Raw genomic sequence first — 19,786 nt, 5'->3', positions numbered from 1 at the left:
TCAACAACATGCAGTTCATATGACAGAATTATAACCCACAGGCAGAACAAAACTCTCACCCCCACACTGTCACACCGACCGGGGAACAAGGCGCTCACCCCCACGCCGACCGGTGACCAGAGAACAACGCGCTCATACCAAGTCCTTTGCAGTCGGAGGTCAGAGCCTGAGGTGCTGCAAGTGCTTGCTGAGTAACGAGTTGTTGGAGGACAGTTTATAAAGAGCGTGTGGAGTGCAAAGGGTTAAGCTGAGTTTCAATTTGTGTTGATTAATTGGGAAATTGAGTTAATTGGCAGAGATCAATTAAAAGAGGGGTAGCTAAAGGAGTGGCCAAGTGAAGCTTTGGTGAGCAGAGGCTGGGAAAGAGCTCGCTACCAGAGAGGTAAGGCCAGGTGAGTTAGTTTATCCTTTAATTAAATTTGGATGATGGCATCAGCTTGGGTAATAGGTTGCTCTGAATGTGAGAAATCTGGGACCAAGTATTGTCCCTGACAATTACACCTTCAGGAGGTGCATTCAGCTCTTTACAACCTGTGTTGGTGGAAATGGAGCTGGATGAACTGCAGATCTTGAGGGAGGCAGAGGCAGTTGTAGACAGGAGCTTCAGGGAAACTAACCCCTAAAATTCAGGAGGCAGGTGGCTGGGTGACTGTCAGGAAGGGGAAGAGTGAGATATTGCAGAGCACTTCTGTAGCTGTTCCCACAATCAATAGGTATACTGTTGGAGGGGATGACCTACCAGGGACGTCTAGGTGGTCATGTCTCTGGCACAAAGGCTCCCCCCAGCTCAGAAGGGAAGGGTGAAGAAGAAGAGAGCTTTAGTAATTGGGGACTTTTTGGTTAGATGAGTGGATAGAGAATTCTGTGAACAAGACTGAGGCTCCCGAATGATATGTTGCCTCCCAGGTGCCAGGGTCCTGGGTGTCTCTGATAGAGTTCATATGATTCTGGAGAGGAAGGGTGAGCAGTTGGGTGTCATGGTTCACATGGAGACTAATGACAGATAGAAGTAGGGATGAGGTCCTGAGGAGGAAATACAGGGAGTTAGGATTTTTTTTTAAACAAAGGACCTCAAGGGTGGTAATCTCAGGATTCCTGCCTGTGCCATGTGCCAGAGAGGGTAGGAACAGAAAGTTATGGCACATGAATGCATGGCTGAAGAGTTGGGGCAGGGGGTTTAGATTTGTGGATCATTTGGGTCTCTTTTTGGGAAGGTCTGACCTCTACAAAAAGGACGGGTTGCACCTGAACTGGAGGGGGGCCGATATCCTGGCAGACAGGTTTGCTAGAGCTGTTGGTGAAAGGTTTAAACTAGTTTGGCAGTGGGTGGAAATCAGAATGTGAGGGCAGAGATTAGGGGAGAAGGGAACCAGGGTTGAGAAAGTGAAAAATAGAAAAAAGTCAAAAGTAATGAGCACTAAAGATGACAAAAAAGACAGGTCAGGTGAAAAGACAATAGAGAGACAGTTATTAAAAAAAAATAATTAAAAATAAATAAAATAAAAAATAAAAAAAACGGTAACAGGTTCTGGTCTAAGGGAACTGCACTGAAATGCACAAAGCATTAGGAATAAAGTAGATGACCTTGTTGAACAGCTACAGATTAAAATATATGAGACATGGCTTGGGAGCTGAATCTCCAAGGATCGGTAGGTAGAGGGGGTGGCGTGGCCCTGATGGTAAGCAATAATATTAAATCACTATAAAGAAGGGTCAGAGGAGGTGGAATCCTCATGGAAGGGGAAGAAATGGCATGGGTAAAAGGACCCTATTGGCTGTTATATACAGGCCCCCAAACAGCAGCCAGGAGGTGGACAACAATTTACAGCTGGAAATAGAAAAGGCGTGTCAGAAGGAAAATGTCAAAATAATCATGGAGGATTTGAACATGAAAGGAGATTGGGAAAGTCGGGAAGGTTCTGGATCTCAGGAGAGAGAGTTTGTCAAATGCCTACAGGATGGCTTTCTGGAGAAACTTGTCGATAAGCCCACCAGGGGATCAGCAGTTTTGGATTGGGTGATGTGTAATGAACAGGAAGTGATTTGGGAACTAAAGGTAATGGAACCCTTAGGAAGTAGTGATCACAACATAAGAGTTCAGTATCAAATATGAAAAGGAAAAGCTGACATCAGGTGCGTCAATATTTCAATGGAACAAAAGAAATTAGAGAGATGAGAGATGAACTGGGCCAAGTTGATTGGAAAAGTCAGCTAGATGGAGTAGAGCAGAATTGAATGGTATCTCTACAAGAAATAAGGAAAGTACAGGGTAGATCTATTCCAAGGAAAAAGAAAATCATGAATGGGGAAAAATGGCACAAATGTGGCTAATGAGAGAGGTTAAGGATAAAATAAAAACAAAAAAAGGGAGGGCAGACAAGGAAGCAAAAATTAGTGGGAAAAAATAACTGGGAAGCTTTTAAAAACTTGGAGACAAAGAAAGTCATTGGCAAATAACATAATAGGATACCAAGTTTTTTTAAATATATGAAGCTGTAGGACAGATTAAAAAATTATGCTGGAGAAATTATAATGGGTAACAAAGAGATGGAGTAGGAACTAAATGAATATTTTGTGTTGGTCTTCTCTGAGGAAGACAATAGCAGTATACCTGAGAGTTCTCAGGGAATAGAATTAAGTACAGTCAGGATTACTAGAGAGATAGTAAGATAAATGGACTAAAGTCTCCCAGACCAGATAAGGTGCACCCACAGGTTCTGAAGGAGGTTGTGATGATATGTATATACTAATCTGTGTATAAATGGCTGGCCCGCCCACAGATGACTCAGTTCCCTGTAACCCCTTCCCGTGACCTGGCCATAAAGGTTGACCTCCCTACCCCCCTTCCATTCATTCAAGTACATGGAGTTGGGCCGGCTGAAATCTAATGTGTATTAAAACCTGTTGTTCCTCACTCAGCCTTTGGGGTCATTGATAGTGTGTATCAGAGGTGGCTTTGGAGATCATGGAGGCATTGGAAATAATTTTCCAGAAATCAATAGACTCGGGCATGAATCCGGAGGACTGGAAGGTCACAAATGTAGTTCTGCTGTTTAAGAAAGGTGGGAGGCAGAAAAAAGGAAATTATAGGCCTAATAGTCTCTCTTCTGTTGTTGAGAAGCTATTGAGTCTATCCTCAAAGAGGAGGTTATGAAATACCTAAAGCTGCACAACATGAAGGGAAGATCCTGCCTGATCAACATATTGGAATTTTCTGAGGAAATCCAAGTAGGGTGGGCAAGGGAAAGGCTGAGGATGTTGTGTATTTGGATTTTCCAAAGGCCTTCGACAAGGTGGCACAGAAGAGGCTGCTTAATAAGATGAGAGCCCGTGGAATTACAGGAAAGATATTAGACTGGGTGGAGCATTGGCCAATAGGCAGAAAGCAATGGGGGGGTCGGGGGAAATGTTCTGGTTAGTTGCCGGTGACTAGTGGAGTTCTGCAGGGGTCAGTGTTAAGGCCACTTCTTTTTACAATGTATATTGATGATTTAGATTATGGATTGAATGGCTTTGTGGCTAAGTTTTCAGATGACCCTGAGATAAGTGGGGAAGTAGGAAGTGTTGAAGAAAACAAAGTTGCAGAGAGATTTGGACAGCTTAGGAGAGGGGGCAAAGAAATGGCAGATGAGATAGAATTTTGAGAAAGAAAATGAACAGGCAGATTATTATAATTTGGATGAGGAGAAAATTTAAAATTCGGAAGTGCCTAGCAACTTGGGGGTCCTCGTGCAGGATAACCTAAAGGTTAATCACCAGGTTGGATCGGCAGTAAAGAAAACTAATGCTATGTCGGCATTCATTTCAAGGAGAATAGAGTACAAGAGTAAAGAGGTGTTAATGACGCTCTGAGGGCACTGGTGAGACCTCATTTTGAGAACTGCAGTTTTGGGCCCTTCATCTTGGAAGGGATGTTAATGATGTTGGAGAGAGTTCAGAGAAGATTTACTAGACTGGTTCCTGGAATGCAAGCACTAACATACAAGGAGTGTTTAAAGGCTCTTGGACTGTATTCGTTGAAATATAGAAGAATGAGCAGGTGGTGGGGGGGGGGAGATCTCATTTTGAATGTTGAAAGGATTGGACAGAGTTTGTGAATAGGATGTTTCCCTTGGAGGGTGAATCTAGGTCAAGAGGGCCCAGTCTTAGAATTAGAAGGAACCCATATAAAACAGATGAGGAGAAATGTCTTTAGGCAGAGGGTCATAGATTTATGGAATTCATTGCTACATACAGCTGTGGAGGCCCGATCACTAGGGGAGCTTAAAGGGAAGATTGACAGTATCTAATTAGTCAAAATATCAAGGGATATGGGGAAAAGGCCAGAAATTGGAACTAGTTTAGTTCAGGGTGGATTTGCAGAGCAGACTCAATGGGCCAAATGGCCTACTTCTGTTCCTTTATCTTGTGCTCATGCTGTCAGAGACCAGGGAATAACACGCTCACGTGGCCACAGTGTGACCAGGGAACAATACAATTAAGCTATCACACTGTCACCAGAATCACAATATAATTACACTGGCTGAATCAGTGTAGAGCATTTACAAACTAACTCATGCTGTCACAGTGCCCAGGAAAACAACATGCTTACAGCCACACGTATCATAGAGTAATCCAGAAATATCAGGGGAACATGTACTGATACACTCACACTGTCACAGATTGATCCATGGAATGATCAGGGAAACGTTTCCTGATGCACTCACTGAAACAGTGATCTAAAGAGAGATCTGGGGAACATTTCATGATCCACTCCTATGGAATGCATAAGGGATCATCCACACAACACTCACCTGAAAGACGAGCCTCGACTTTTCCAGGAGATAGTGGGATATGGAGGTTCCAACCACCCGGCCGCTGAGAACATTGAAAAGCCACAGCTCCATTAGATTCTTTCCCCTTCAGGTGATTCAGTTTTGTACCACGAAAAGGTAACTGTGACTACCTTCCCAACAGTGAATTGATCAGAGGTTTGTTACAAACTTTGGCCAAGATTGCAAAACTAAGCTCATGATAAATCAGGATGGTGCTACTTGCTTCCCAGGGCAAATTTGACATGGTGAATAAAGAGCATGGATTTCTATCATCAAATACCGCCAGATGAGGTGTAGCTGATCATGACTGAAACTGCCTCTTCACTGTCACCAATTATTCTCTGCAACAGCACTGCTCACAGTAGATACTGCTCTGTTAATTTTGTTCCATCAAACTCTTCACATGGACTACCGAGCTCTCTATTTTGACACTGCCTCCACATGACCTGCCTTTACACACCAGCCCCATCCAAAGGCTGAAATGGTGAGATTATTTAGCTCAAGGAATGTGGAATGAAGGGAGTTAGTTTCAGGTATAGATCAAGAACTATCTGCCTGAACAATGACACAGATTAAAAGTACTGTTGCTGTTCTGCACCCTCCATCTTGAAATCTGCACCCATTTTAATACAGCTCAAGATTCCACAATGAGACTCCAAGCTACCTTATTATCTACTTCATTTGCTGGCCCACATTGACTCCAGGTATCTTGGCATCCATAGAACGCTACAGCACAAAAACAGGCCATCTAGTCTATGACCATCATTCTGCTAGTCCCATTGACCAGCTCCCATTCCATAACCCTCCAGACCTCTCCCATGCAGATATTTATCCAATCTATAATTCCTTTCCTTGCCTTTAAATCCCTTCTCATCCTCCCCTTCTATAATCTCCCAGTGTCCTGGAGCTCCTGCTCTCATAACTCCATCTCTCTAATCCAGGTCTCTACACCCCATTATAAGCGAACTCTAACACCAGTCATTAATGCCCCTTATCTGTATCTCCCTCCCAAAACCCCTGCCTCCTTAGTTCACTCTCCTCTACATTTCTGCCTCCTTGTAACATCCCTTCCTTCAGCTCAGCCCCCAATTTGTTCCTTGAGATATGCATCTACATTAAAAGTGTGGGCTGTTCTTGCAGAGTAACAGGGGTGACTTTACAAGTCACCATTACCTGAAGTCGTTAAGACTTCCTAATATAGGTGGTGTTTGGGAAATACAGAATCTTGATAATACTTTTATCAACAGATTATGCAATTCAGATTGCAATACCTGACAAAGGGCCCAGGCCCAAATAATTGGTCACCCTTTACTGGATGCTGTGTGACCTTCTGATTTTCTCCAGCACACTTGTGTATTGCCCTTGACCCCAGTGTTCTTAATTTTAAAAGAAGAATAAATTTAGACATACAGCACATTACAGGCCATTTCAAACATTGGGAGAACGTACAAACTCCTTACAGACAGCATGGGATTTGACCCTGGTCGCTGGCGCTGTAACAACGTTGGGCTAACCGCACCACCCCATGTTTAAATCCAATTCCGTTTGCTCCACTTGAATCTTACAGATTGCACTGATTTAGTCCATTTTGCCTGTGATCGTTCGTTGAAGTTGCTGTGCAACAACCCTGTCCATTCCCGTAGTTCTACAACTTTCCGAACCACATCTGATTCTGCTCCGAGTTACTTTGCTTCCTAGCAAAAATATTCTTCTGAATTAGAGTGGCACGGTTGGTGTAGTGTTACCGCAATGCTATTACAGCGTGCGGCATTCCTGGTTCAAACCCAGCGCTGTCCGCAAGGAGTTTGTACCTTCTCCCTGTCTCTGCATGGGGTTTCCTCAGATGCTTCGGTTTCCTCCCACCCTCCGAAACCGGGGCTGTAGGTTAATTTGGGAATAATTGATCTGCATGGGTTTAAATGGATGGAATTGGCTTCTCTCGTGCTGTCATAAATTTTAAATGTAAAAATTAATTTCAAATTGTCAGACAACTATAATAGGATAGAAACTCACAGGATTTCAGCCATGAAACCAGAACCTTAACAGTCCTCAAATATACAGCAACCTTTGTTTCTGCAGTTTGTCCCAGTGGAATGCATCCCAGTGTTGTTAGGTAATGAAATCCCACATCATCAGTTTGAAATGTTCACCTGAGCCACACTTTAAGCTGAAAGAATTTATTTGCAGCCCTTACAAAATGGACCCAAGGGGAAGACTAGAATCTAAGACAGTGGATAAGACACACATGTCAAACTCTGGCCTGCGGTTATCCCGCAAGATCATTTCAAAAATGTATTAGAGGTGGCCCGCTGGCCGCCGCGCCAGTATAGCGCATACACAGTAATACAACAAATCCCAGAATGCATTGGCGTCAGCCCGCTAATCGCCCACACCTCCTCTGTTTACGTTGCAGGGTCGCACTGTGGACTCTGGTTTTGGGGCCTGGCCGGTGTCAGGGGAAGCCAAGGCCTCTTCCCAGCACACAGAACCGGAGGCCTCGGGCCTGACCTCGCCAGGACCGTTGCCCACTCCCCCTCCCTGCCGCAGGCCGACCCGCGACTCACGGTGACGGGGCCGCTGATCCGCCGAGATGCCGCCCTACAGTGAGAGCCGATGCCCCCGCACTGTCGTTGTCCAACCCGATCGCCCGCAAACCCCCGCCCTCCCGCACACAGGCCTGAGTAAGGATTATGAACTTTAATGTCAGGATAAAACTATCTTCCAATAGTTTCATGTCACAGTGATAAATATATTCCTGGTTAAAAATGGTCCTGCACCTGGATACAAGCTCATTAGGCATAAAACTTGAAAAGTGTGTAAATCAAAGGATATCTGTACCAATGGAAAAAGGGCATGGCAAATAACCCTGCTAGAGTTCATGCCCACAATCAGTCACCCATTGGATTGTTTCAGGAATCATGTTATTCTCCCACATTCTCAATAGCCCTCAGATTTTACTATTCGACAGCACACTAGCAACATTTGACAAATCCTCTATAGAGAAATATTATTTATTGAATATTTTATTTCTCATTTGTTAATGCTTCTGGAAAGAGTTTATCCAAAACTATTATTAAACATTTATTTTAATAAGAAAAAGTTTAACATTACATATGTTGAAAGAAGAGAAAACATGCCGATGTTGTTGAAAATTTTCAATAAATATTTAGTTCGGCCCTCGACTTAGTCCAAGTTTTTAATTTTGGCCCTCTGTGAATTTGAGTTTGACACCCCTGGGATAAGAGATAAGGGGACAACCCAGCCCCTGTTGTAGTCCCTCATCACAGCCACCCTATTCTGGCTTGCCTCTATCCTGATGAACTTTAAGGCAATCAGACTCCTATTTTTCCAGCATTTGGGCAAGTTGTGCTTCCATTCCCAAGGATGGTGCCTCAAGGGAGTGGGCTCTGAATGCAAACTAACATGGGGTGGGGAGAGGGAGGTGGGGGGCGACAGTTGGTGTAGCCTTTGCAGCACCAACGATCGGGACCGGGGATTGAATCCAACACTGACTGCAAGGAGTTTGTACCTTTTCACTGTGTCTGTGTGGGTTTTCCCACCAGGGGCTCATTTCCTCCCATGGAGGTGTAGGTTAATTGGGCGGCACGGTCTCTTGGGCCAAAAGGGCCTGTTATTGTGCTGTAGGTCTAAACTTAAATGCAAAATAGATCATCAGTAAAATGGCAAACAATGGAAGGTCAGTCAAGTTTTACTTACTGTAAGATGTGAATCCAAAGGAGTTTCCCAAACCTGCTGGAATTCTTATTCAGGACAGTTTTAGCATTCCCAAATGCTTCTAGGATAGGAAAAGCCTGAGCTGCCTGTGGCAAGAAACAGCCATGGTTACATTAAATCTTACTGCTCCCCCTCCTCACAACGCGAACAGTACATGATCAGCCGGAATGTGACAAGTAACTACACTGGAGGAAAAACTGGCAAATGACCAACACTGTTGACCCTTTATTTAGATCAAGACCACTGGGCCAGTCGCTCATACTTTAATGATCTTGGCTTGGGTTATGATCTTATTAATATTTACTCCACCCCTTCCTGTGATTGACAGCTGGCAGCACCCATCTGGACCATTATTCTGAGACCAAGACCATGGAATGTCTCTCAGCACGGCAAGTAGTACCAGGTCTGGCTCAGGGAAATTCAGTGCATTTCCCATATAACATTCATGCATGGGGTGGGTATGCCTTTGGATCTGTGGGTGTGCAGTTATTAAATTGTGCAAATCCAGTTTTACATATTTGTCTGCATGTGCGCATGTGAGTGAGGTGCCCTTGACCAGGCGGCAATTCGTTGATAGCGAGACGGGAAATTTTAATGAAATGGAAGGATGATTTCCCCACCCACTCATGCCAGTATAGTTACATGATGTAATGTCTTGTTTAAGCTTGGAGAAAATTAGATACAGCATTAAAAATAAACTTTCAATTTGACAAGATGTGGGGCCCGTCCATAGAACATTATCACGATTGGAAGAATTAACAAGTCCGGGTGCCAGGGCGGTCGCTGTCGGGTGCCAGGGCGGTCGCTGTCGGGTGCCAGGGCGGTCGCTGTCGGGTGCCAGGGCGGTCGCTGTCGGGTGCCAGGGCGGTCGCTGTCGGGTGCCAGGGCGGTCGCTGTCGGGTGCCAGGGCGGTCGCTGTCGGGTGCCAGGGCGGTCGCTGTCGGGTGCCAGGGCGGTCGCTGTCGGGTGCCAGGGCGGTCGCTGTCGGGTGCCAGGGCGGTCGCTGTCGGGTGCCAGGGCGGTCGCTGTCGGGTGCCAGGGCGGTCGCTGTCGGGTGCCAGGGCGGTCGCTGTCGGGTGCCAGGGCGGTCGCTGTCGGGTGCCAGGGCGGTCGCTGTCGGGTGCCAGGGCGGTCGCTGTCGGGTGCCAGGGCGGTCGCTGTCGGGTGCCAGGGCGGTCGCTGTCGGGTGCCAGGGCGGTCGCTGTCGGGTGCCAGGGCGGTCGCTGTCGGGTGCCAGGGCGGTCGCTGTCGGGTGCCAGGGCGGTCGCTGTCGGGTGCCAGGGCGGTCGCTGTCGGGTGCCAGGGCGGTCGCTGTCGGGTGCCAGGGCGGTCGCTGTCGGGTGCCAGGGCGGTCGCTGTCGGGTGCCAGGGCGGTCGCTGTCGGGTGCCAGGGCGGTCGCTGTCGGGTGCCAGGGCGGTCGCTGTCGGGTGCCAGGGCGGTCGCTGTCGGGTGCCAGGGCGGTCGCTGTCGGGTGCCAGGGCGGTCGCTGTCGGGTGCCAGGGCGGTCGCTGTCGGGTGCCAGGGCGGTCGCTGTCGGGTGCCAGGGCGGTCGCTGTCGGGTGCCAGGGCGGTCGCTGTCGGGTGCCAGGGCGGTCGCTGTCGGGTGCCAGGGCGGTCGCTGTCGGGTGCCAGGGCGGTCGCTGTCGGGTGCCAGGGCGGTCGCTGTCGGGTGCCAGGGCGGTCGCTGTCGGGTGCCAGGGCGGTCGCTGTCGGGTGCCAGGGCGGTCGCTGTCGGGTGCCAGGGCGGTCGCTGTCGGGTGCCAGGGCGGTCGCTGTCGGGTGCCAGGGCGGTCGCTGTCGGGTGCCAGGGCGGTCGCTGTCGGGTGCCAGGGCGGTCGCTGTCGGGTGCCAGGGCGGTCGCTGTCGGGTGCCAGGGCGGTCGCTGTCGGGTGCCAGGGCGGTCGCTGTCGGGTGCCAGGGCGGTCGCTGTCGGGTGCCAGGGCGGTCGCTGTCGGGTGCCAGGGCGGTCGCTGTCGGGTGCCAGGGCGGTCGCTGTCGGGTGCCAGGGCGGTCGCTGTCGGGTGCCAGGGCGGTCGCTGTCGGGTGCCAGGGCGGTCGCTGTCGGGTGCCAGGGCGGTCGCTGTCGGGTGCCAGGGCGGTCGCTGTCGGGTGCCAGGGCGGTCGCTGTCGGGTGCCAGGGCGGTCGCTGTCGGGTGCCAGGGCGGTCGCTGTCGGGTGCCAGGGCGGTCGCTGTCGGGTGCCAGGGCGGTCGCTGTCGGGTGCCAGGGCGGTCGCTGTCGGGTGCCAGGGCGGTCGCTGTCGGGTGCCAGGGCGGTCGCTGTCGGGTGCCAGGGCGGTCGCTGTCGGGTGCCAGGGCGGTCGCTGTCGGGTGCCAGGGCGGTCGCTGTCGGGTGCCAGGGCGGTCGCTGTCGGGTGCCAGGGCGGTCGCTGTCGGGTGCCAGGGCGGTCGCTGTCGGGTGCCAGGGCGGTCGCTGTCGGGTGCCAGGGCGGTCGCTGTCGGGTGCCAGGGCGGTCGCTGTCGGGTGCCAGGGCGGTCGCTGTCGGGTGCCAGGGCGGTCGCTGTCGGGTGCCAGGGCGGTCGCTGTCGGGTGCCAGGGCGGTCGCTGTCGGGTGCCAGGGCGGTCGCTGTCGGGTGCCAGGGCGGTCGCTGTCGGGTGCCAGGGCGGTCGCTGTCGGGTGCCAGGGCGGTCGCTGTCGGGTGCCAGGGCGGTCGCTGTCGGGTGCCAGGGCGGTCGCTGTCGGGTGCCAGGGCGGTCGCTGTCGGGTGCCAGGGCGGTCGCTGTCGGGTGCCAGGGCGGTCGCTGTCGGGTGCCAGGGCGGTCGCTGTCGGGTGCCAGGGCGGTCGCTGTCGGGTGCCAGGGCGGTCGCTGTCGGGTGCCAGGGCGGTCGCTGTCGGGTGCCAGGGCGGTCGCTGTCGGGTGCCAGGGCGGTCGCTGTCGGGTGCCAGGGCGGTCGCTGTCGGGTGCCAGGGCGGTCGCTGTCGGGTGCCAGGGCGGTCGCTGTCGGGTGCCAGGGCGGTCGCTGTCGGGTGCCAGGGCGGTCGCTGTCGGGTGCCAGGGCGGTCGCTGTCGGGTGCCAGGGCGGTCGCTGTCGGGTGCCAGGGCGGTCGCTGTCGGGTGCCAGGGCGGTCGCTGTCGGGTGCCAGGGCGGTCGCTGTCGGGTGCCAGGGCGGTCGCTGTCGGGTGCCAGGGCGGTCGCTGTCGGGTGCCAGGGCGGTCGCTGTCGGGTGCCAGGGCGGTCGCTGTCGGGTGCCAGGGCGGTCGCTGTCGGGTGCCAGGGCGGTCGCTGTCGGGTGCCAGGGCGGTCGCTGTCGGGTGCCAGGGCGGTCGCTGTCGGGTGCCAGGGCGGTCGCTGTCGGGTGCCAGGGCGGTCGCTGTCGGGTGCCAGGGCGGTCGCTGTCGGGTGCCAGGGCGGTCGCTGTCGGGTGCCAGGGCGGTCGCTGTCGGGTGCCAGGGCGGTCGCTGTCGGGTGCCAGGGCGGTCGCTGTCGGGTGCCAGGGCGGTCGCTGTCGGGTGCCAGGGCGGTCGCTGTCGGGTGCCAGGGCGGTCGCTGTCGGGTGCCAGGGCGGTCGCTGTCGGGTGCCAGGGCGGTCGCTGTCGGGTGCCAGGGCGGTCGCTGTCGGGTGCCAGGGCGGTCGCTGTCGGGTGCCAGGGCGGTCGCTGTCGGGTGCCAGGGCGGTCGCTGTCGGGTGCCAGGGCGGTCGCTGTCGGGTGCCAGGGCGGTCGCTGTCGGGTGCCAGGGCGGTCGCTGTCGGGTGCCAGGGCGGTCGCTGTCGGGTGCCAGGGCGGTCGCTGTCGGGTGCCAGGGCGGTCGCTGTCGGGTGCCAGGGCGGTCGCTGTCGGGTGCCAGGGCGGTCGCTGTCGGGTGCCAGGGCGGTCGCTGTCGGGTGCCAGGGCGGTCGCTGTCGGGTGCCAGGGCGGTCGCTGTCGGGTGCCAGGGCGGTCGCTGTCGGGTGCCAGGGCGGTCGCTGTCGGGTGCCAGGGCGGTCGCTGTCGGGTGCCAGGGCGGTCGCTGTCGGGTGCCAGGGCGGTCGCTGTCGGGTGCCAGGGCGGTCGCTGTCGGGTGCCAGGGCGGTCGCTGTCGGGTGCCAGGGCGGTCGCTGTCGGGTGCCAGGGCGGTCGCTGTCGGGTGCCAGGGCGGTCGCTGTCGGGTGCCAGGGCGGTCGCTGTCGGGTGCCAGGTCTTCAGTATTTACAAGTTAACCTTGATTAGATCAGTTTTAGCCATTTTGGTTTTTTTTAATATTTTTACATTAACTGCTAAACATGGGTTTAAAACTGGTTGTCATGGATCATGTCATTAATTAAAACAGAATTTACCGTCTTTAGATAAAGGGATTGTTTAATTTAGTCTTATTTTCTATCCACATTTATTGGATTATATTAAGAGATAAACAGTTAATTACCATATTGATAGAATTTGCTGTTTTAAAAAAATATTGTTAAATAAACAAATATGGACAGGTCTTTGATTTAGATTTCATTTGTGATAGGACCTGTTTGTTATATTAGAAGACTTTGTATGTAGGTTTATGTTAAACTCAATAAATAAATTTTTAAAAAGAGCTTACTGCACAATTCTATCTGAAGGAGCCCTTCGCTCTCTTTAATAAAGATGGCTGGCAATCAGTGGTGCGCAGAGAGTCTGACCTGACAGATTCGCTCCTCCCTGGCTTCCTGGTAAAGTGCCATCAGGTAGCGGGTGATCAGCTTGGCGGCCTCTGTCTTCCCTGAGCCACTCTGTCCACTGAAGAGACAGAAATGGGCAAATATTAGCGAAGATTGAGGGTGGACTTCCCTCTTGATCCACAATGGTTCCCTTTGGGGAATTTGGCTGTCATGGATGTTAATTTCCCCAAAGGTCAATCTAAATTTATTAAAAATCACTTTGGCAATAGCCAAGGACTGTAGAGCGGCCACGTGGAAATGTGATTCCCTCGTACATATTGAGCAAAAATTGCTTATAATCTTAGAAATTAATGTAACGTGTTCGTCGATATTCGGCAGCCTCGTTTGAATTATCTAAATAGCCGATTGTTTTGTCTATTTATCAAATATTTTGTATTTAATTTTCATCCCTTATTAATTTAATATTCCTTTGTATTAAATCTTGATACCAGCTCTTTGCCTTTTTCTTCCCCGCCCCCCACCCCCGTCCACTGTTTCTCTAAAGATACGGACAGGTTATTTCCAGGCTTTAATGATACAATTTTTCAGTACATTTGTATATTTATTCATTGAGTCCTTTGTGTTTCTCTTTAAAAAATTTAAAAAAAGAAATGGGAAAAATAGCATCTATCAAAATTATGCCAGTCCAGTGCCCTGTAACTCAAGGCTGACAGATGCACAACGCTATCAGAATGCAGTACCCACGTGATGATGATACACTGCTCTCTCTCCCACCTCTGGCTTAATGTGTACACAGCATCAGCCATAGCAAAGATGTGTCTGTGGATGAGAAGATCTCTGTTAACAAGCCATCCTGACCCACACTCCCACTAAGCATTCCACTTGTCCCACTCCTCCCCCTACCACCAAAACAAATTATAGTCCAGTTCAAATTCAAAAATATTTGGTGTTACTCAGAAGGCAAGGCCTCTTGCCAAGACAGTTGATCAGATTATGGTATTTTGGTCAGAACTGTGCAGTCTAACATTGCAGCCATCTCCAGGCGACTGACGCCTGATGAGAAAACAGACCAGCACCCCCGAGCCACATGACCTGACAGGGCAGGGTGGGAAATTTTCATTTGCCACTTCAAAACAAGGCAGGGGAAGCATGGACGGTGACTTGGAAATGCCAGATATTGGGCATTCTCAGGACAATGTAGTCTAAATCCTATACAGCCAACTTGGGACACTTACAGGCAAACAAAATACTTCCCTCTGGCTCCTCCACCGTGCTGGACCCATGCACTCACGATCCCCTCTTCAGTTGCACCTCCTCGGTGGTCCTGAGTTGCCTCCACTGATCTACAGCTGGTTGCCAATCGACCCACCCTCACCTAATGACGAGCTCAAGACCATCCCCTCCCATGGCACCATTCAGTATCACCCCCCCTACTCTGGGATTGACTTCCACCTAGCCCATTAATCCTGCACAGCCCAGTGCTGGAGGACACTGGAAGGATGGAGACCAGTTAACCACAGGTGCCCCATGTGCAACTGTGCTTGATGCCCATCAGCACCACTGTGGTTTGCCTACCACCCAACGCCAGGGGTAATTGGCAGTGCTAATTCACAATAGGTTTGGGGATGTGGGAATAAACTGGAGCACCCTTGAGAAACCCAGATGGTCACAGGGGGGATCCTGCAAACTCCACACCAAAAACTCTGGAGTCCTCCTCGGAACCAAGCATTCTACTGCTCATAAACCGTCCCCCCCAGGTATGGTGCACAATAAATCAAACCCCCCCCCTATTGTCATGGGCAGCTGCTACAGGGGGCCTGCTGATTGAGAGGAGGTTGGGGAATCACAGATGGGGGCTGAGAGAAAGGATGGTGCAGGGATGATGGGGGAGGGTGCAAAGGCTGGCCAAGAAGCCCTAGCCAGGGTGGGACAGAAGTTGATGAAGCAAGCAGAGAGCTGATCAGACATTCTTCTGTGTAAAACAATGAAAAATTCTCCTCAAAGCCACACACAGAGGAACGAGGCACGGTCTTGCTTGTTTCCAAAAAGCAATGAACTTGGCAATTATTCTTTCATACAAAAGATGGCCCAGAAATGTTGTTGAAACTCATGACAAATGTATTTTCAGCTGATGATCCCAGCCCAATCCCAGCACTGTCAGTCAGCCTATGAATGAAGGGGGGGGGGGGGGAAGACTTACGGAGGGTTGTCAGAAGGTTCCCTCCCCTTGTATTGTTTGATGGTGTCCTTGGAGTATATCCCAACAGGTTTGTAAGGGTTCAATGAAACCAGGATGTTCCCAATATAGGTCTGTAAAAGAAGGACAACCAAAACAGACCTTAACAAGTTCAGAGCAATATATTGAGAATGACAGAAAGCGTTCCCTTTGCCTTATGCTGACCCACACTACCTCATCCACAAGCTGGCCCACTCTACCCCATCACATATTACTTGATCAAACCACCTTCTCCTGCCACATACTAGATCACATGACCCCTCCACATTAGTGACATACTCCATCCTTTCCTTATCCTAACACCACCCTATCCATCTGCTGACTGACAATGTCCGAGACACATACTCACCCACATGTCCTTACACATTCCTGGCCCACAACTGACAAACAGAACCATATTCCCTGCCGTATATACCCCATCATTATTAATCCCCACCTGCACTTCAGCGTAATAATACCAGATTGCCCTGTGAATAAATAATTCATACCTAGCTACATAATTAGATTGCCCGCAACACTGATACCTGTGCACATTCAGACATATACACATGGGTGACATGACTGGTGTAGTGGGGTTACTTCAACGCTGTTACACCGCCAGCCATAAGGATGGGGGTTCAAACCCTGTAAGAAGTTTGTATGTTCTTCCCGTGACTGCATGGGTTTTCTCCGGGGGGTCCAGTTTCCTCCCACCGTTCAAAACGTACTGGGGGTTGTAGGTTAATTGGGTGGCACGGATTCGTGGGCCAAAATGGCCTGTTACAGTGCTGTAGGTCTAAATTTTAAAATTTTAAAATATTATACTGACTGACATCCTGTACACATCAATATATGCTGTACATTACAACACAAGTTCTTTTCAGAGTTTACATATTCATTTCTGCGCACATTCCCAGTCTAATGAACACGTATATTCGTAAATGTACAATGACTCACACCTACATCAATCCACTGCTAAGAGCAATCTACAGAGACAAATACATTCATTCAGAATGACTCAATATTTAAACCCTTACACAAAACCAATTGACTGGAGGATTCTTGCAAAGCAGGTTGCTGAAGCAGACTTTGTGGGACAACAGAGGGGAATGTGCACATACCAGTCTATGTAATATACAATACCGATTGATATAAAAATTACTGATCAACATCTGGTTCGATGTCGTAACCAATCCTCACGTAATTTATGTCCCTGTGGAACCTCCTCTTCAGACAAAGTAGCACGGAGCTTTCACACACCTCCCTACAAATTAAACAAGGAGATGGTCAGACACAATGCAGCATCTGTCTGTGTTCAACATCAACCTGCCACCAATACATGCTGACGCACAAATGATACCAGGGACACGCCCATTTGTGAACATTGTCATCCTCTGCGGAGTGACTCACAGTCAAACTGCTCCATGAAAGCACCTCCATTAAAGCCTGGCTCCACACCAAGGCCAGACGAGGTCAGCCCTTCCCACGTTATCCAAACCTGCCATTCTCAATGGGGACCATATGAGACACAGGACATTTAAGGGGGGAGGGGAGACACAGGACATTTAAGGGGGGAGGGGAGACACAGGACATTTAAGGGGGGAGGGGAGACACAGGACATTTAAGGGGGGAGGGGAGACACAGGACATTTAAGGGGGGGAGGGGAGACACAGGACATTTAAGGGGGGGAGGGGAGACACAGGACATTTAAGGGGGGAGGGGAGACACAGGACATTTAAGGGGGGAGGGGAGACACAGGACATTTAAGGGGGGAGGGGAGAGACAGGACATTTAAGGGGGGAGGGGAGAGACAGGACATTTAAGGGGGGAGGGGAGAGACAGGACATTTAAGGGGGGAGGGGAGACAGGACATTTAAGGGGGGGAGGGGCGACACAGGACATTTAAGGGGGGAGGGGCAACACAGGACATTTAAGGGGGGGGAGGGGCGACACAGGACATTTAAGGGGGGGAGGGGCGACACCAATAATCACCACCTTGTGTTTACTACACATATATGCTATCTCCTTATTAATTTGCTCCTCCAATTCCCTCTGACCATTAGGGGGGTCTATAAATACACCCCCATTAGTGTTTTCATGCCTTTCCCACTCATTTCCACTCAAATAGCCTCACTGGACGAGCGCTCCAATCTCTCCTGCCATAGCACCGCTGGAATAATTTCTCTAACAAGCCACACGACTCCTCCATCTTTTATCCCCCCCTGTTCTATCACACCTAAAACAATGGAATCCTGGAATATTTAGCTGCCAATCATATCCCTCCTGCAACCAAGTTTCACTGATGGCTACAATATCATATTTCTATGCTCTAAGCTCATCCACCATGTCCCTTGCTTTGAAATATATACACTTGACAGAATGTCCCCCACATTCACTCCTTTTGATTACCATCTTCTTTTGCTACCCCCTCTCCTTCATTTATTTTAACAATCTCATTCCTCTCTCCCTTCAAATCTAGTTTTTCACCCTAATCTCTGCACTCACATTCTGATTCCCACCTCCCTGCCGAACTAGTTAAACCCTCCCCAACAGGATATTGGTCCCCTTCCAGTTCAGGAGCAGGCCCATCTTTTTTGTAGAGATCAGACCTTCCACAGAAGAGTTCCCAATGATCCACAAATCTGAACCCCCCACACCAACTCTTTAGCCACACATTCATCCACCACATCTTCCTATTCCTACCCTCTCTAACACAGGCACCAATCCTGAGATTATCACCCCTAAGGTCCTGGTTTTTAACTTCTTCCCCAATTCCTCATGTTCTTCCTTCAGAACCTCATCCCCACTTCTAGCTATCTCATTGGTCCCCACATGGATCACAACATCTGGGTGTTTTCCCTTCCCCTCCAGAATGCTGTGTGCCCAAGACATCCCTGACCCTGGCCCCTGGGAGGCAGCAGACCATACAAGAACCTCAATCTCATCCAGCAAACCTCCTATCCACTCATCTAACCAACAAGTCCCCAATGATTATCACTCTCCTCTACTCCCCACCTTCCTTTCTGAGCCAGGGGACCAGCCTCTGCACCAGAGACACTACCACCTCAACTTGTCCCTTGTAGGTCTCCACCAGCAGTATCCAAAACAGGATATTGTGGTGGATATTGTTGATGGGGACACCCACAGGGATACCCTTCCCTCTCCTTACAGTCCCCCAGCTACCTGCTGGAATTATAGGGGTTGCCACCTCCCTGACATTCCTATCTGCTACTACCTTTGCCACCAACTCCTGCTCCAGTTCCCTAACTCAGGTAAGGAGCTGCAGCTGAATGCACATCCTGCAGGTGTAGTTATCAGGGACAATACTCTGTCCCAATTTCCCATAACCAGAGCAACCCACTGCCCTAGTTGACTCCATGATCTAACTTTATTTAAAGGATTTAAACTACCTCACCTGGCCTTCCTCTCATAGCAAGGAAGCTAGCTCTTTCTCAGCCTCTGCTCACTAAAGTCTCAGAGCTCCACTCTTACACTGGGTCACTCCTTTAACTACCCCTCTTTTTATTGGTCCCTGCCAAATAACTCAATTGCCCAATTACTAACTCTCCCAAATCAACTCTAAATTGGCTTAATTAACTCTTTGCTCTCCGTGTCCTTTTTAAACAGTTCCCAAAAATAACAGTTTACTCACTGGTCACTCACCCCCACCTCCAACTCACCTGTAAATGAAGCGAGAAAAGGGCATGTAGAGGTACATCTGCTCTGTAGCCTTGGCCTACCAGATATTACACATTGTTAAATTATTACTGATAACTAGATATTTTGATTTGCACAGCTGGCCACACACAGGAGCCTGCCAGTGCTGGAACCTGGAACCTCTCACCATCTGTGGAGAAACTTAGTGGATTGAGCGGCATTGGTGAGAGAGAAAAGCTGGAGCCCCTCCTCAAGACTTGTCCAGCCCAAAATGTCAACAGTTCTTTTTCTCCCTAACATACCAATAAGATGTTAAATGGAAGGATTGGTTCAAGATTCAGTCATATTTACTGCAATATTTTTATATTTTGCAGAAAAGACTCACTGATACTGACAATACTACCCAACCATCCGACAGTCTGACTCCAATCCTGAGCCTGATATCTGACCCGCTATTATTCTGACCTTCTGATGACATTCACATCAGTGACCCACATTCCGACCCTGATAGCTGTCCATTCCAGGTATCCCTAATTGATCACTCCCATACCGCCTTTACAATTGCAGGCTCACGTGTATTGCAGTCAACAGTACATCAGGATGTTCTTTATCAACTAACCATCCCCTCAAAACTGATCAGAAAACTCCAAGATGTGGGACTCAACACCCACTCTGTCATTGAATCCTGGATTTCCTCACCTCCAGGCCACAATCAGTTAGGATTGGTTCGAACATCTCCTCCACAATCTCCTTCAGTACTGGAGCACCACAGGGCT

At 50.2% G+C, this 19,786-nt stretch overlaps 1 protein-coding gene and 1 long non-coding RNA gene across 8 annotated transcripts in view; one reads left to right on the top strand and one right to left on the bottom strand.

Annotated features, from left to right (window-relative positions):
* myo15b (myosin XVB) overlaps positions 1 to 16,935 on the bottom strand; it is a 248,999-nt gene extending 232,064 nt beyond the window's left edge. For 2 of the 7 annotated variants that reach the window (XM_069929307.1, XM_069929308.1), the window contains exons 1-6: positions 16,764 to 16,935; positions 15,339 to 15,448; positions 13,883 to 13,957; positions 13,160 to 13,256; positions 8,532 to 8,635; positions 4,794 to 4,857 (exon numbers count right to left, since the gene is read on the bottom strand). In XM_069929307.1, the coding sequence (XP_069785408.1) occupies positions 4,794 to 4,857; positions 8,532 to 8,635; positions 13,160 to 13,256; positions 13,883 to 13,957; positions 15,339 to 15,448; positions 16,764 to 16,793 (480 nt within the window). In that variant the 5' untranslated portion in view covers positions 16,794 to 16,935. Of the gene's footprint in view, positions 1 to 4,793; positions 4,858 to 8,531; positions 8,636 to 13,159; positions 13,257 to 13,878; positions 13,958 to 15,338; positions 15,449 to 16,553; positions 16,618 to 16,763 lie in introns of those variants that run through there. The other 5 variants (XM_069929310.1, XM_069929311.1, XM_069929309.1 and 2 more) reach the window with 5 other exon arrangements.
* LOC138759226 (uncharacterized) lies at positions 16,753 to 19,335 on the top strand. Its single transcript, XR_011354666.1, has 2 exons — positions 16,753 to 16,825; positions 19,150 to 19,335. It is a non-coding gene; the product is annotated as an uncharacterized lncRNA (long non-coding RNA).
* The last annotated feature ends 451 nt before the right edge of the window (positions 19,336 to 19,786 follow it).

Source organism: Narcine bancroftii, chromosome 3, assembly GCF_036971445.1.
Source record: "Narcine bancroftii isolate sNarBan1 chromosome 3, sNarBan1.hap1, whole genome shotgun sequence".
Taxonomy (NCBI): Eukaryota; Metazoa; Chordata; class Chondrichthyes; order Torpediniformes; family Narcinidae; genus Narcine; species Narcine bancroftii.
The sequence above is the reverse complement of the archived record's forward strand: the minus strand, read 5'-3'. Positions and strand labels throughout refer to the sequence as shown.